Source organism: Pelmatolapia mariae, linkage group LG9 (assembly GCF_036321145.2).
Source record: "Pelmatolapia mariae isolate MD_Pm_ZW linkage group LG9, Pm_UMD_F_2, whole genome shotgun sequence".
NCBI classification, from domain to species: Eukaryota; Metazoa; Chordata; class Actinopteri; order Cichliformes; family Cichlidae; genus Pelmatolapia; species Pelmatolapia mariae.
Window position 1 is genome coordinate 17,069,195 of NC_086235.1, and position 18,490 is coordinate 17,087,684.

Sequence of the window (18,490 nt, forward strand, 5' to 3'; positions counted from 1 at the left end):
TCACCCCCGGCTGGGTCGCCTGGGCGAGGGTGTATGATGTTGTGAGACCCGAAACACCTGATGACCCCAGGATACATCACTGAAGATGCGTACCAGTGCATCCAGGAGATGTGTCTTTTATAGTAAACTCTGGCTGAGCCAGTGACGCCTAGGAAGAGACTAGGTGACAACCAAGAAAAGTTTGGTGACCACTGGAGAGACAGATGACAGCTCGGAAAGACGGCTCCAGGGGCAGGGTGGGCTAGCATCCCGGTCTGCAGTTTTCGTGAGAAAGCACCCCAAAAAGCTACGGAAAGCCCAACAGAAAGATACCCCCAGGAGATCCCGAGAGGGGGGGAGGATGAGGTCTCCAATTGGACGGACTCAAGGTTAACGACCAACGCAATGGAAAGAACTACGAGTAAGACATGTATCTGCGGCAAGCTGTGTAAGAACCAGCGTGGCCTAAAGGTCCATCAGGCCAGAATGAAATGTTTGGAGCGGGAGAGTGAGGTGCAACGCACAGGTCCTGAACCTGGTGAGACGCAGGAGGAGCCCGGCCCGGAGGCACCCGGCCCGGAGGCACCCCACAGAGCCCAGTCCCTCCACGCACCGGACTCTTCCAATCCAAGCAGTGTAGTTCCACAACAGCGGATTAAGTGGCCCCCAGCCAGCAGCCGGAGCGAGTGGCAGAAGTTTGATGAGGATGTTTCCAACATCATACAAGCTGTAGCCAAAAGAGATGCTGACAGCAGGCTTAAAACAATGACCACCATCATAGTCAGCTATGCCTCAGAAAGGTTCGGCCTGACCGAGAAGTGTAACAACAAGACCCCTTACACCATGAACCGCAGGGCCATGAAGATTCATCGACTGCGCCAGGAGCTTAGGAGCCTTAAGAAGCAGTTCAAGAACGCTGATGCGGAGGAGAAGCAAGCTTTAGAGGAACTGCATAACATCTTGCGGAAGAAGCTGATTACCCTCCGTAGAGCAGAATGGCACAGGAGGCGGGGAAGAGAGAGAGCCAGGAAACGTGCAGCTTTTATTGCTGATCCCTTTCGCTTTTCCAAACATTTGCTTGGGGTTAAGCGAAGCGGCCAGTTGGAGTGCTCAGCAGAGGAGGTGAATAACTTCCTTCATGAGACCATGAGTGACCCACTGAGGGAACAAGACTTGGGACCAAATGAAGCTCTCATCAACCCTGCCCCAGATCTGTCTTCACAGGCCTCAGGGGGCAATCGTAACATCTGAACTGTGACTCGTTAGACTTGAAAAACTGTACGGCTCATCAGGAACGAGATGTCAGAGGCAGACTACCTGAACAAACAACGTGACTGAACAGTGGTATTTGGAGTGATGTGAAGAAAATAAAAAAATCAGTGTCCTATAGCGTTTCCTCTCTTTACGAGTTCTGTGCAGTAGAAGCTGTCAAGGCCACATTGTGGAAGTTAACAGAAGAAAGACATCAAGAAAAAAAAGTTTTTATTTTGTCTTTTTGTACAATACAGGTTAAAGCCTCAACTATCAACTGCTGGGACTGCATTTTGTGGATAAGCTGGTTGTTGAAGTCTGCTTTTGAAAGCAACCGTAATCACTGCAACAGGAGTCACTATGACATCATTCTGCAGCTCCACTTATCTCTATAAGAACTCTATAAGAAGGTTTTTGTTGTGCATTTTTCTCTGTGTTTGTTTTACATACCAGAAATGTTTACTGCCAGCTGCTGCACGCATCTGTGATTACCAAGAGACATTGGAGACCAAATCAAAAGTTAAGAAGAGAATGAATAAAGGGATGTGAGTTATGTGCAAGTCTTGACTCACACTTCTTCTTTTGTTCTCCACATGTCCATTTTCCTCAATTTTGTAAGGTCACACTGCACACTATGGTGAAATATGCCACATTTTTATGTTGGGGATAATCTTGTTTGTACAAAAAATACAATTTTAAGACTGTAAAACTGTTATCTTTGGCATTATCTTTGACCTTCAGAAAGCCTGGAGAACGATTGCTCAAAACCAACATTAGAAGATATTCTGGTAAAATATAAAAAGAGGGATGGATCAGGAGTTTTGCAGTATTGTGCATTCAACAGGCAGCAAGAAAGAGTTGCTCCGTGACCATAAATGTGCAAATATTTCAACAATAATGTTTTGCTACTCTGTTTTCCATTAGGTAATAATACGGTGACATTTTTTCTGTTTCAAGCTTGTTTGCTGTCAAATGTCTGAATAACTTTTTGATCCTGTCACTGTGAACAGTCCACCACCCCCCAACACGATAACCACAATGAGCATCAGATTGTTCAGACTGACATTTAGAAAAATGTCTTTACTATCTCAGTCAAAGAGAAATGTGTGGTTAGTTGCAAGCTCCTCTGAATACTGAAAGGATTACACAGAAGATAAATATAAAAAATGGGTTGCTGGGCATTTATATAACCTGCTGCAGTACAACTATTACATGTTACATGTTTTTCAATATTGTATACAGAAACCTAATTAAACAGTAATGCATCGATGCATGGACAGGTCGACATTTACTGCACATCAGAATAACGGTGTAATCGGTTGTACAAGGTACATAAAACTCTTCTTTCAAGTCATAATGAAACTTTACTGTACAACACAGGAGGCAGTTAAAGTGTAGATTAAACTCTTTCAGTGCTTCTAAACCACAAGAGATCCAATCAGAAAAAGCCCGCCAGTGTCTTCTCTCCTCAGCCGTCTGTGGATGCAGACCTGGAGGTTTTTCTGGAAACTCAATGATGAACGGTCAGGATGGCCCCCTGGGCTCATCGCCATCCACTCCTACTGAGAAGAAACAGACAATTTCCTCTGCACTCAGCCAGAGAGGATGAGAGAACCAATTCTGAGCCATCTTTATAAGGGAAAGAGATAAATTTCACCTTGACCTGACGGGGTTACTTGGTACCTCAAGCCCACAATTGCAGTGAGAGACAAATCTAGGATAACAGCCCAGGATGAGAGAGCTCAGAAATGTCTGAACAGGTATGCAAATGATGCACAAGTCAGCTGGTATTTTGACAGAAAGTGTCCTCCAAGGCTATCACAGTTGAACTCTGCAGGAACATTTTCACTGTGCAGGCCTCTCGAAGCAGAGAGGTACACAAACAAAACGGTGACCTCTAGATGGACTCTGCTTGGTGATTAGCAAAAGTGTGACAACAATGGCCCCGGTGAGAAAAGCTGACTAACGTTGCTTCAGCAACAACACAAGGACAAAGGCTGGTGGCGTGTAGCAGCTCTCCTGCACGCTATTGAAAAGAGCAAATAACGAAAGTACCAGAGAGATGCTTGTCCCGGACAAAAAAAAGAGATAGCTGCACATTCCCTGTCAGCAGGCCCTCGTATGAGAGTGCTAGGCAAGGCAAGTAGAAGGCAGATTTGTTTGCGCGAGCATGTGGTGGCATGTTAGTAGGAAAGGTTTTTGTGTAGGGCATTGATTGTTGTCATGTCAGGTCAAAAGTCAGCAGAGTGAGACAAATAAATGTTGACGGAGAGGCCGTGAAAAGGCTGAGCTGGTGATTTTTGTGATTCAGAGGGAGATGGAGGTGTGTTTGTGTGGCTTGTTGGGGAAAAGCAAGTAATATAAATGTCAGTAATGATACATCTAATGCCTGACTTTAACATCTTTTTAACTCAAAATTCTGAATTTGTATAGTTTCTGCATAATTAGTGAGTAAAATTAAACAGTAATTAGGGCAATTACTTATGTAAGCTATAACGGCCATAGAAGCCACATGTTAAAATGCTAATACAGCACTTTGCCTTTGGAGCAGCCTATCTACAATCACTGACTAACACAAATTAGTGATTAAAAAGTGATTAAACTGTCCAACAGTTAATATTGCATATTAAAATCAATACATTAATCTCTGGAGGTGTTTCTGCAGCTGTTTTTTCTTTTCAGCTACGGTAGTTAGCATGAATTTAGCCATTTTTTTCCTGTCATGATTAAGTCTGTCACCTCATTAGTTATTTGTAAAATAATTCACGCGATGTGGACTAATAATAAAAACTGATACTCTTTGATTTATGAAGTAATTACAGCTAAGGATCAATAGGTTAAATTGGTTTTAGTTTCTAGCAAAGGCAACCCATAGCTACTTTTTGCAGGCTAACTGTCACTCGATGTCCTCTGTTAGCCTCACTTGGACAGGCTGCGTTCATGGACTGGATTTATTATTTCTGTATACAGAACAATATATTGAAATCTGTAATTTAATGCAAAGAAAAAGGTTCAATATGCAAAAATATGTGATTTTTTTTGTTTACTAATATCAAAAATTTCAGGAGCTCTTGCTTTTTACATGCAGTTTCTGAAATCATTTTGAGTCAAGAGTTCAGTCGCATTCATAAATCACAGAGTACAATCAGGGATATCAAATTATCTGAGCATAATTTTGGCCATCTCTTCAACTAGCTTCCAATTATACGTGTCTTTAGTCAATTTCAATTTTTTATATAAAGAAATTTTACATTCCTGTGGCATAATTTCTGTCGGCATGCCTAAACGTCTCATAGCATTCACAATATGTTTAAATCTTGTATCATTTCTACTATTTAGTCTCAGTCTGGTAGTTAGAGTGACTCTAAGCATTAATTAATTTAGCTGCTGCTTCATTAAGTCAGGGATCAATATCTGTTGGCCTGTCTAAACAAATGCTTTTTAGTTAGAGATTAAAATTTGGAAAGAAATAGCCAGTATGTTTAGCTTTTCTTTTGTTTTGCTGTTTTAAATTAGTAAGTAATACAATGAGTAAATAAATTCTGCATCGGCATGACATAACAGCCTGTAGTCACTGGGGACCAAACCCCTGTTGTGCTTTTTTGGCTCTGAAGGGCAGAACAGTGTGCTATAGTAAAGGCAGTGAGCCATCTAAAGCGACGGCACAAACAATAAAAATAGAGGAGCAGCTCACAGAATGAAATTGATCCTGTGGCCCTCTGATAAATCTCTGACCCAGAAGCCACCTACAGACTCACCAAAGACTCTGCGCTGAACAAGACTAAACAGTAGTGACAATGGAGACTGTGGTCATATAAGGTCTAAAAATTAAAGACTCATAATTTGAACCAGTATGAAGGGGTGGGAGTTTGTTTTGATGGGCTTAGACTGAGTGCAAAGGCTCAGAGTACTCTGGATTCGGTTACCAACACATATACCTGACAACTGCACTGGCTTTAGAGGTATGTACATCATTGCTCAAATTCCTCATAAAAGTTGCCATAAAAAAATTACAAAATGCAAACTTTAAAAAATAAAACCTTTAAAAAAAGGAGTATTTTGTCAGCCTATTAGTATTTATTAAGTCTGTAGTCATGACAATACAAATGAGAGGGTATTAAAGAAAGTCACTGACATTTATATTATTAGTATTTTTGAAAAGACAAGCTTTTCTACAGTCATGCCCATACGCTAGATTAAACAATCTGTTACCCGGAAGTGCGCTAAGCTAGGGTAACCGCATGTTTAACAGCAAGACGAGTGGGATCGGTCATATCACATGACTCTTGGCAAGAAGTAAATGACAGCCTTGCGCTGTGGGAAGCTGCCTACATGCTTTCTTCAGCATGCTCGTTGTACAGTACATGTCCTGATCTTGTAAATCAAAGTGATGACTGTCAAATACGACAAGACTATTTATGATGGCACACGTAAAGAAAGCAAATCTGAGCTCTCATCAGATTTATAACTGGACCGGTTTAACTGGATGTTTATGATCCAGCTGTCCTGTGCTGGTTAATGCAGAGAGTTAGAGATTCACTTCACACCACACACACAGCAGCCGGAGAACGACAACTTGCAATGGATTTTAATTTGCAAATAAAGCAGGGCCAAACTATTTTATTTGCACTTGTGAGGATTTAAAAAGATCAGTAATGAACTGGGGACTCTGTTTGGAGGCTATGTTGTTCAGCAGAGCATTTTAATTCAGTCAACTGGATGTGTTCTGCTTTTGCCAACATGAAAAAAAAAACCTTTAATCACCATTCACAACCCGTTCTAAGACTTAGAGTTGCAGCAATTAAAAAAAAGAAGAAGAATATTTTTAATTATCTCTGCATACTTGAGACTTTTTAATGGAATAGATTAACACGACAATGACTGAAGTTATCTACTTTCTTGCCATGATTTTGGGGAGAGGATCATCACTACTCATATCTTTGCAGGAAAGACAAAGCTGTGGTCGGTTAAATTTCAATTATGTTTCTTTATAATAGTACCGGGTCACAACAGTTGCTTTATATTGTAAGGTAAAGACTTTACAATAACACAGAGAAACCCAACATTCAAACGACTCCCTTTGGGGAAGCACTTGGCGACAGTGGGAAAGAAGAACTCCCTTTAACAGGAACAAACCGCCCAGCAGAACCAGAGGACGGAAAGCCATCTGCTGCAATTCGCTGGGGATGAGGAGAGGAAAACAGGACAAAAGACACGTAGTAGCTACCTTTTAAATTTAGGTCTTTTTTTACAGTTTGGCTTTTGTACAGATTAAAAAAAATAAAATCCCACAACCCCTGAAATCAGCTGACAACAGCTCAACTCAGTGCCAGCTTTGTCTCACAATCTAAATGGGGGTTGATCGGCAATTATAAATTGTCTGTGGGAATGGTTGTCTGTCTCTCTGTGTTTGGCCAGTTAAAATGGATTATCCAGGGTGTCATGCCTTTGGCTCTGTGACAGCTGGGATAGTCTCCAGCCATCCCACAACACTGAATTACTGGATGGTTGAAGCCTAGATAAGCAAAAGATGATGAGTGAAATAACCTGCGTTTTATACTAAGCAGATAAGCAGCAGATATGTTAACCATTAAAGTCAGGTTAAGCCTCTGGCATTATCCACTATTTTAATTGGGCCAATATGTAAGTCTTATTGATCTTCTCATTGAAGTCTCACCAAGAGAGTTTGGTGTCCGTAGAGCAGAACTCCTGTGGATAAATACGCAGTGCTGCTTATTCATATTTATGTGCATGTCTTAGATTGAACAATCAATTATTCTGTGGGCTTTAAACCTTTATTTAAACATGTAAGTATCACATGAAGTCAAGCCGAGCTGGTATTGTGAAATATATCCATGTCACCGTTTGCATCCTCTGCCCCACTCTGGACTTGAGTGCAGTGGGTCAAGACGAACTCTTCAAGAGTGTGTACGCACAATTCAACACAGTGTGAATACATAAGGTCCACTGATGAGGCGCCCATCCTCTTTGTCTCCATGTTTTCTGCATCTCGATGGTTTTGTTAGTTGCTCTTAGTTGACATTTACCCAAAAAATTATCTTAAAAAAAATAAATGTGATGTCCGTTGTTTTTATGCATCAGAGGTTTTGCTGTCAGGCTCATTATGATTAGGGGGGTAACGGTACAAGGGGTTGGAGAAGGACAGCTTGGCATCTTTCCAGTTCAGACCCTGTATGGATGAATACACACCAAAAAAGACAAATCATTTCCTGTGTGCTGATTTCTGCACAGGAAATTAGAGTGAACGCCAAAAGGCTGTGTACAGACACCATACCTCTACCTCCTTCCTCCAGGGGTAGACACTGATGGAAAGCCCGTGACCATCACTCCTCGTGGAGTTCACACTGGGACAGCCGCCCGCTCTTTCATCCTGAGGCAACGAAAATCATGTACATGGGTTTAAAATGAGATGAGGCTTAATGTGCGAGAGTGCATGAAATGCAAGCGCAATTAAAATCAAATTGCCTTGTTATGTGTACATAATTACAACTTTAACCTCCATAAAATATTTCATCATCTTGCAGGGGTGGAATAATCACCGACTGTTTCCACTGCTGTGTAAGTGCTGAAGCGGATCTGTCATGGATATACTGGTTTGGAGCTACAATGCTGTGTAGTTAAACACATTTTGTGTGCTTGTGTGTATTCAACATGCACTTTAATAATGTACTGATTAGAATTCATCGACATAAACTCTTTTCTCGTGTACATGAAGACGAAAAATGGTTCATAAAATGATCACGAAACTGTATCTAGACATGAAAGGTTTGTGAACTGGTCACACATTCATTTGTGTTTATGTGTTTATGAATTATAACTCTTACAAACATGCCACATGCACAGAGCAAAGTTTTAATCCACAGTCATCAGAGCAATGAAACACCACTCTGACTTGTATTACTCAGTGACACGCCCGTGTAGCTAAGAACAAAGTGTGTTTGTGTGTGTCTCTCATTCCATTATCCAAATGGAAGAGCTGTGCTTGTATCATGTCTTACGCTTGGCTCTTTCTCATTGATAGCAGGAATAATAGCAGAGATCAAAATTGCAGGAAACAAAACACACAGTGGGCAGACAATAATATGAGCGCCCGTGTAAGGTAATGCAAGCCAGTGAAGAAGCAGTTTCTAAAGCCTTTCATCATGTGACCTTGATTAAATTGGATATTTTTGGCATCGCAGCTTGTGCTGTTGCATTTGATCAGATTATATAGTTCAGTTATTGTGTCTACCTGCTGTATAGGCACTACAGTGTGTACATACAACACTCGGAGAAATACAAACTCATAGCGACACACAAACTGCAAAATCAATAATCCTAAATCAAAAATCTAATTTTGCAGAAAGGCTTCTGGCGAGCACCTTCTGACTTCTTCTAAAATTAAATCCACTTATTGAACAAATGTGAGAACAATGGTAGAAATATTTGATTTGTGTGGCTGAGAAACTTAATGTTACTCTGAACATGACTGATTGGACATTTCTGTCTGCTGACCTGTGCTTTCCAGTCAAAATTTGGGTTATCCATCACCCCGTAGTCCGTCAGGTTGGGCTTTCTGTGGAGCCGGCAGACAAACTCATCAACACATTTATCATGAACATAATCGTTACACGAAGGATCAGCAGTGAAACAGCAGAACGAATGCAGCTCCAACTCACATTAAGTGGCACTTTCTCTTGCACAGAGCCAGAACACACACAGCGACTCCGAGGACGAGCAGCAGCAGCCCGATGCCGATGCCAACGTACACAGGAACTGCAGTGACATTAACGGGGTAAGTAAGGATGCAGTAATTACACTCAGGCAAGTCATTTTAATAGAGGTGAGAGAAGAGGTGGGCTTCTTTATTACCCATCTGCGTGTCCTCTGGTTTCGGCGAAGACGTGGAGAGGGATGGTTTCTCTCTGACATGGCAACGGTTTCCTGTCCATCCCGGCTGACAGCTGTGACCACGCAAGGAAAAACAAACGGAAGATGAGACATGGATACTGAAACCATATGTCTTGTTTTATGTAGCACCTTTTTGTGATCACATGATGAGGAGTCTGACTCAAATGTGCTTCTCAAATGTGAGTCTCTACTGGCCCAAAGATAAGAGGAATAAATGAACACAATATGGTTGTTTTATGATCTCCATCTGTGTAAATGCTCTTTTCTTTTAATAATTCAGCACAATAACATGTTTTATAATCAGATTTTGGGTTGGAGGCCCTGAGCTACACTTTAAGAACCACTGCATAGCTGAATATGTCTTTATATTTCTTGTCTTTAATGAAGCAACTAGTGGCACTGTCATCCATTACTAATGAGCTGCACATGCACATATATATATAACACTTAATTAAAAAGACATAGATCAAAACTTTGGTAAGAACAGGATAATGTAAAAAAACCTCCTCAGACTTTGACGCTAAATAAAATCAAATACTAAAACAAAAGAAGTATAATCCTGACAGTTTCTATTAAGCTTATTGAACATACGCGTCTTTTCCATCTTGACAAAATGTGGAAGATTTATCTGCTGGACATCAAGCATGGAAACACAGGCTAATTGCGAATAGTTTGGCCGGTCTGTGGAGCTGCATCTGGAAAGAAAGTAAGTTCCTCTTTTTCAAATCTAAGACTCTGCTCCAAGTCAACATCTGTTCAGTATCAGCTTGATTTCAGAGCAACATTGACCTTCTAATTCGAAACACACAGCTCTCAGCGAAGCCAGACTGAGTCATTATCATTCAGAGGGGGTCAGCGTGCATATTGTGCGACTGTCTAGCCGTGGCAGTGGGCTGCTCCTGGCATGGTTCCCTGGTGGATCCTGCTCAGCAGAGTGGAGGAACGTGAGGCAAATACTGAGCCAGAGGTGCTGGCCATGAGTTCTGCTACAGCAGGGCTGTTATCAATGCTGGAACAGCTTCAGGAAGTCCATACCACACTGCAGTGTGAATGACGGTGGTAAGGTCCTCTTACATAATGAGAGGAGGCGGTGGTGGTGGTGGCGCTGCACTGAGGAATGTTGGACGGGGGCATGAATAGGAAAGGGGAATCAAACACAGGAGGACTAAATGAGGGAACGAGGCAGCATTTCTGAGACAAAAAGCATGAACAAAAAAATCTTTTGACAGAAAGCAGGGAAGGAAAAGGAAGAAGAGGTGTCTGGAGAAACAGATGAAATGCTCCCTTCTCCTTTTTGCTGGCTGGGCAGGCGTGTGGGTGCACTTGATTGACAGCAGCTGAGCTCTGGCAGTGAAATTGGACACAAAGTAAACAAATTTGCGGTAGTGCCCACATGTCACGGGCAGACAGCTTGTTAGCAGTACTGAAAAGCAAAGACCACACCAGCATCTAACCTGTCCGAACTGATACCTGCGGGTATATTTATATTCTGTGCGTGTCGCCGAGCCTACAAACCGACATTAGCAGCTCGCTTTTTGTCAGGACGTGCACGACAAGACGTGCTTTCATCTTTGCAAGTTAGATAAGAAGCAGACAAGCCAGTATGGGCTATTTAGCATTCAAAGTGTGCAGTTCTTGTGCAGCAGTTCCACCTTCCTGTAAAAATGGTTTAAAAGGAAGTTGAAAATCAAAATTTGGATTAATCCAGTTTCTCAGTTTTGTCTTTACAAGAGATTTCCATCACAAATTCATATCATGCAGGAATTTAATTCCAATTGAATGTCTTGCTTTCCCAATAACGTGACACTTATTGGATTGTTGACATGGCGTGCACTTAGTTATGGGACTTTAGGGAAGGTGTATCTACCCCGCTGCATGATTCACATTCATGTGTTGGAGAATTTAACCTTTGGTGAAGAGAATGGGGAAATGTGAATCTCCCAGAGAGGATTCACTGGTGCATAGTGATGTTAGCAGATCCAGCACCAAGTCTTATAATTGCATTCTTTCTTTTATAATGAAAAATCTCATTGCAGACATTCCAAGCTGCTGATGCAGACAGCTAGATTCACGGGCTTAATAAAAAAAAAAAACCTCCAACAGAGTGTCTGTCTTGAATGTGTTTTTGAAAGGTAGACGGCTGTATTATGCTGGCAGGTTAATCTGCAGGGGATAAGCAGATTCCCACATGCTTCACGGAGCGTGTCTTTTCCAAGGAAAGAAACAAGACTGATGGGATTTCCATGTTTTAGAGCTCTCACAGACAGATAAAGGATGAGAGGGGGAGTGGGAAGAACAGACATGATACTTATCTTTCTTTTGTGCATCTTAATGAATGTGACTGAGTTTGTGTAATAGTCTGCTTATAGATGCATGTTTGTGTGTGTGTGTGTCTTGGTGAAGTTCAGCTTACATGCAAACAGGCCCCTGTGTCATCACATGGCATGAGCTGTGATACATGCAATACATCGGAGGACATTCTGCAAATGAAGAAAAGAAAATGCAGCATCACCACAAGTCGTATGAAGAAGGCAGGGTACTCAAATCCTCACTGGACTCTGTCAGTAGCCACCATTTCTCTCCTCATCTGACAGGAAACATGTGGCTGTTCAGAAGATGAAATCCGTCAGTTATGTTGTTGGGGGGGAGGGGGAGTGCACTGCTGAGCGTCATCCATTAACCTCTGCAGAGAGCATGAGCAGTTAAGAGACCATGCATTCCAGCCACTTAAAGTGAGTATGGTTTCAAAAATAAAGACACCGATGGCTTTTATTTACTAGTAAATGTCAGACAACCATTTGCTTTTAGTTCATGTGTCAATTATTCAAGGTCACAAGGTCACTCCAAACATCTTGGAGTTCTTATGTGTGTTTAGGTTTTTTCAAGGTGCATCAGAGAAAGAGAGTGATCCCTAAGTGCCATCTTTCTTGTTCTTCTTGTGGCTGCGATAAATAAAGTTGCCCACGTGATTTTTATCTGAAGGAAGCACCAACGTCACGTCTGGTGTTGAGCCAAGACTGTGCTGGCATATCTAAAATACTCCAGTCTTTTCAATTTGCTTTCCACCACAGTGCATGTCATTAATGTGGCCAGTGTCTTCCCTTAGTTGTGTCAGAACATTACAGTAAAACTGTTTTGGAAATGTCTTTTGTGTTGAACACTGAGGAATCTTTGACTTAAAATAGCCGTTTGGTCTCTGAGTCATAGCTGAATGACTAATTCTCATCTGTACCGATGTCCATGGTGAAAGAGGAGTCCCACAAGTGCGAGTGGTCAGAATGGGAGTGAAATGAAAAGAGCAGCTTGGTTGGAAGTAGGCCAAAGGTGCACAAAGTGACAACTTATCCAACCAGTTTAAATAAGGTGCGTTTTATGATTTTTAGTGACTGAATTGCAGCTTTATGGTTGCTCCTTATACGACCAGATTGGATGATCGGCCCCTTTGGGATCAGTCACCAGATGGAGAATCTGTTATTTATCTGTTATTTAAAATGTAATGAAAAATGTTGCATAGCCGTGAAGATTAAACCACTTTAGCATGCTTTTTTCCCCTCGCCCACCTAATCTATCTGATGATGACTGCTCCTGCCTCCATAGGTTGGATGAGGGTTATTAGGGTTGCCTTTTAAATAATCATCATGCTGGAAATACCATTATGAAACCCTGAAGTGCTGCTCAGCCCTTGATAAAGTGACTTTGGCTTGGCAGCAAATGCAGGCTGAATGGGAGGTTTGGGCTTATTTCTCAAAGATGCAGGAAAGCAGAGGTTTTAATGGATCACATTTTGGCAGCTTGCAGTAACACCGTAAGGTGTGCTTTGAAGACTAAACAGCCAGACCTGAAAACGTCCTGAGAGTCCCTCGAAATGGGCAAATATGAGTGAAGTACTGGAAGCACTTAAGGGAAAACTGACTCATGAGAGGGCAATATATAGAGAAAAAAGGCAAAGGTATGTGCTAAATTAAATGTGAAATACTTTAAAAGATTACTTTTTTGTAAATGGATACAAAAAAAAGATGTGTCATTCGAATCAAAGCAAATTGAGATGTAACAGCACATTGGAAGTAAATGTCACAGTGATTGACATCAAAGCTTTAAAAGAAGCTAAATTAAAGCATGAAGTGACTAATGAAAGTAGAGACATTTGATCACAGCTAAATGCACAGACAGACGTGACACAGAGGTGGTAGAAATTACACTTTAGAGTAAGTGCAACCTGCGACATGTCAGGAAATCATACAACAGGGCTACAGTTAATGGGAAAAAGGGTAAGGTAATAAAAGCATGTTACCATGGCAGCTGGATTCATCTGAGTGGAATGGCAGGCAGTCGACAAAATGGTCACAACGACTCTGAAATGGGATACAGCTAGGCGAACTTTCACACACCAGTTCTCCCAGCTTACACTGGAGCCAAGCTGGTGGAAAAAATGAGGAAATATGAAGAGGGGTGAGTGTTACAATTCACAGACTATAATGAGTGTATCGTAATTACAGTAGGAGAACTGCACTGCTCACTGCCTTTTTAAAGCATTTTAAGGAGATATTCTGCAAGCAATTGCACAAATATTCAAAAAGTCCAGCTTCTAACTCCCAAAACTTTCATTTCTTCTTAGATATAAACTGTATCGACAGGCTCCGTACAACTAATGCTGTCAATCAAATACACAGTCAAATTCACTTTATCGAAGGAACATATTTTAACACAACAAACACTAACCAAGGCCCATATAAATGTAACACACACTAAAAATAATCAAGTAGTTCACTGAGAGTGTTGGGATTTAAAAGCATGGACTGAGACCAACTGACTTTAAATAGAAGGACACACACCAGCAACTCAACAGGCCTTCATAGTACCCACAGTGATCCTCACTCACATCCTGTTATACATCTTCGATTACTGCGTTTACCCCAGTGCAGATGAGGTGACTGAAATTCAACCTATGGTGCTAAAAACTAAATAAAAAATGATTAAACGGGGTCTTTAATCTGTATGCAGAATGTACTCACTATAACCTGCTCTGTTTAAGTAAGAAGTAAGTATAGCACCAGTAAACCTTTACCTTTGGTACAACATAATATCACATACAGTACGTGGAACCAGCAAAGACTACAAATATTTTACTTGTGTGAGCACATCTAAATTAAAACATTACAAACTGACCAGTAGAAATAAAAAACTTTTTTTTTTGCTCTTACTGATGACTCGAAGTGTTCACCACAAGCAACACATTCATTCATACTTCACTGTATGCACTCTATATAGCTCACATCCACACATATGACCTATAAGCACATGAGCATGCACGTCTTCAGACCAGTGGTTCTCAAACTGCTGGGCAGGCCCGTACTGGTCTGGGCATGGCACCTGTGCAGGTGGGATGTGAGCAAAGTATTTAGGGGAAAAATACTGGAAAAAATATGCACAAGAATTGTGTCACCCCTCATTTCTTTACATTTAGCTTCAAAGAAGCCAGACTTTTCATTTTTAAAGTGGTCTAGAGCAATAATGTTGTAAGCTTTCTAAAGGTCTTTACATTTTTTCTGGACATTGGCTGCTTTTTCACACATTTTAAATTGAGTTTTTCTAACTTTTTTTCCTAACCATTTTTAAGGAAGTGAAGTGGGGAAAAAAAAAAGCTGAGGTATGCCAAATTACACAAGAACTGGACTGAAAATCAGCATCATTGAACTTCCTAATTTAAATAATTGTCAACATATAAGGAGGAAGTCAGAAGAAGGTATCTCTATCATGGTTTAGGGCTGCACTTCAGTCAGTGGTCTTGAGGATCTTGTCAAAACTAAGAACTCATAAAGGCAGAAAGTTAGCACAGATATTTGATCCAACATGTCTGATTAGCAACAGTTTCATTTTTCAGCAGGACAATGACCCCAAATGCACAGCTAATGCAGTAAAAAACACACAGTGGAACAGTATCGATCATGGATTGGCTTCCCCAGAACAGACCTCAACGTTAATAAAGCAGTGTGAGGTCATCTTGATGGAGAACAGGACAAAAGGCAGAAACTTACAAAGAAGAGTTTTAAATGTATTTCAAGAAGTCTAGAGAACTATTCCTGAAGATTACTTAAAGAAACTACAAGAAATCTTGTCTGAGAGAGGTCAGCCTGTTAGGAAGAATAAAGGTGGTCATACAAAATACTGCCTTAAAGCTTGTTAGACTCTTACAAACTCTATTTTTGTCCTATATTTTGCATTTCCATGTATGTTTGCAGATATTTCAGTAAATCTGTGACCATTTCCCATTTTCCTAAATATAAAGAAATGAGGGGTGGCTGAAGAATTTTGCACAGTACTGTAGATAAAACTGGAGGGGGGAGGGGGTGTGTGTGTGAACTTTTTCAGCTTTTGAAGTGGAGCATGCCGCAAATGAGACATATTGCTTTAGACTCTTGGAGGAAACCAGAGGACCCAAAGAAAACCCACGTAGGCAAACTAAACACAGGAAGAGCCCAAGATGGTTCAAACACAAAGCCACAAAGCTGACAGGACTAACCACTGCATCAAGGTGCTGCCCACGACACTAAGATGGAAATTTAATGGAAAATGTGATAACTTCTTATTTTATTTTTGATCCTTATTTTATCCCAACACTTTTTATATTGTACCTGTTTTTAAAAATCTCAAAGATGTTACATTGGATGATGACACTGGATGATGAAACTGAGAAAACAGTCATTGTCATTACAGCACAAGCTGTGAACAGTTTAAAGGGACTATTTATTCAGTGGACAGTAGTTCCAGTGAAAGCAGTTCACAGTGAGGTTCGTGGATTATCCAGAAGTTGTTTTTGGTAAACGTGTGATTTTTTGAACTATTAAGCTCTATCAGAAACATGTTTAGGGGAATTTGCGAGAGGTTTTCATCTCATCTGTTACTTATTAAACATTAATTCATGGGATCTTGTCTAAATATGGGTAAAACTGCCAATTATTTCCTTTTTTGCTAGAAGTGCACTTCAGTTTTCCAGCCATTCGTCCTCAGTGAAAAATGAAGAGGTGCTAACTTACGGCAGCTGTATTCATCCTCTCCTGTGGGACAGTCAACGACTCCATCGCAGCGCATTATGGATGGGAGGCAGTTATGATCTGAACACTGAAAATAACCAAGAGGACAAAGGCCCTGAGGAGGAAGAGTTCCGGGTACAACAGTGGGACAATGCTCTTCATCAGACTTATCAGCACAGTCGGGCTCCGTGTCACACAACCAGCTCTCTGGGATACACTGGAAGGAGTATGCACACTGAAACTGGTTCACACCACATGTCAGTGGCTGAGGAGTCACAGGTTCTGAGGTGGAAAATCACAGTGGAGAGATGCATGCAAAAGGGTTAAATAAACTTGATTTTCAGTCAAATACAGTAAAAATGCCCCATTGATAAATCCCAGGATTGTTTTTGAAAGTATGTTAATGGTTTTTTTGAGACCACAGAGGCTTCGTCAGAAAGCCAGTGAAAGAAACAGTTTGGGGTGATGGGAGGACAGAATGGTGAGGGTGAGGAAACAACACAATATAAATGTAATTGCTTTTCCTCCCCATTGCCCTCCATGCTGTCCCTCGGCATTGACCCATTCTCTGCATTGAATTCATATGGACCTACAGGGCAACAGGCTCCATTAACTCACTACACTTTCCCCGAGGGTTCACACTATTTATATGGAAACTGAGGAGCGGAGCATAGATGTTGGAGGACAGGAAATGTGAGGGAAAAATTGGGAAATGGGAGAATGTGAAAACTGGAGGAAATGAAATGAAAAATGCGAATGGTGCTAGAAGGATAGGAAATAAGGAAAAACTAAATAGAAGGGCAAAGAAGGCGAAAAACTTTCAGGTCTTTACCTCCAACTATACACTCTGCGGTGTAGGAAATGTCATCCAGTGCGATGTCTGTCCACATGTCTCCACCCACCTGGGCCTCAAAGGTCACTCTGAAGGGTACCGTGCTGGACACGATGACATTAGCGTATGTCCACTGTCTGCCGTGGTTTCCAGTGGCTGCCCACATCAACAGACGGGTACCGCTGGGTCCAACAGTAAAGACCTGGTGAGGTCAGGTGCACAAAGTGACATTTCCACTTGATGTGTAACAATATGTTTGAGTGAGACCGTGTATCCTCACCATATAAATTCCAGATAAAAACAAAATTTATTTTCTATTATTAATCAAACAAACAACATAAACAAGTTACTTTTTCAGTCTTTAAACATTTTTCCTTCAGTGGTGACAGGGTGTTTACACATCACCGTTACATGCAATAGAAGTATGTGCATTCTTTGCTTAAATAAAACCAGTAACCCTGCAGTGTAGAAAAACACAACTGCATAAACAATTGGAGTACTAGTAATAGAAGCACTATAAAGCGTCAGTGTTTCCGTGTGTCATATTTTATGCATTTACATGTAACATATAAGGAGCATAGACTGTACGTAAAAGATGTCTGTAGCCACTGTGATGTTACCGAGGGCCTCAGTCACACAGGTCTTAAGACCAGTCTGCAAACCTCTAAAAACCTCTGGTCACAAGGGAAAAAACTGTATTCCCCAACTGGTTGGCAAGTGATTGCTGGAGGTTGCTAGCTGTTGCCAGGTAAAATTGGTCTCAAAAAGTGTGCTGCATCAAAAAACTCCAGATTATTTGTACTTCTCTCACTGCAGCTAGCTTAGGCTCCAGTCATAGGCCATCCTCTTGAAAATGGAATTGAACCATCCTCTGGTTCAATTCAATTTTATTTATATAGCGCCAAATCACAACAGCAGTTTTATATTGTGAGGTAAGACCCAACAATAATACAAAAAGGGTTGTTAGGGTTAAATGCATATTCTCCTATCATTTAACAAGTGGTTGTTGGCAGATTGCTGGTTGTTTTCAGGGAAGACTTTTCTGCAAACACTCACAAACTAACTATGGAGCTGTAGTGAAACTTGGAAAAAGTATGGCATAAGCTGGAAAATGTTGGCTCTCTGAGTAAAAGTAGTGCTTTTCTGTTAACAAACTACAGATAATCTTCACAAACTGCTAGCAACCACAGCAACTGAGAGGAGGTTTCCATTGGAGCACTCCATATTTCTTTGTGACCAGTTTCACATGACAACTGAGACCAGCATCGGACAACCAATTGCCAACCGGTCAGGAAATACAACCTTCTCCCCTAGCGATTGATGGTTTCCAGGGGGTCGCCAATCAGTCGCTAACTTAAGGACTGTGTGACTGGAGCCTAACTTATTTATGAGGTTCTGATTTGAAACTTTAATCTGAGTTATTTGGCTACTGTCATCTTATGTTATTTTGCTTTATTTTTTCTTATTCTTTAAAATTTTAAATGGA

General features: G+C 41.1%; 1 protein-coding gene across 1 annotated transcript in view; it reads right to left on the bottom strand.

Annotated features, from left to right (window-relative positions):
- Window positions 1-7,065: 7,065 nt before the first annotated feature.
- The window catches only part of malrd1 (MAM and LDL receptor class A domain containing 1), a 69,735-nt gene continuing 58,310 nt past the window's right edge, over window positions 7,066-18,490 (bottom strand). Inside the window, exons 26-34 of the mRNA XM_063483205.1 lie at window positions 17,005-17,206; window positions 16,176-16,454; window positions 13,433-13,558; window positions 11,555-11,621; window positions 9,103-9,194; window positions 8,910-9,006; window positions 8,721-8,806; window positions 7,526-7,611; window positions 7,066-7,420 (exon numbers count right to left, since the gene is read on the bottom strand). Coding sequence (XP_063339275.1) covers window positions 7,322-7,420; window positions 7,526-7,611; window positions 8,721-8,806; window positions 8,910-9,006; window positions 9,103-9,194; window positions 11,555-11,621; window positions 13,433-13,558; window positions 16,176-16,454; window positions 17,005-17,206 — 1,134 coding nt within the window. The 3' untranslated portion in view covers window positions 7,066-7,321. The remainder of the gene's footprint in view (window positions 7,421-7,525; window positions 7,612-8,720; window positions 8,807-8,909; window positions 9,007-9,102; window positions 9,195-11,554; window positions 11,622-13,432; window positions 13,559-16,175; window positions 16,455-17,004; window positions 17,207-18,490) is intronic.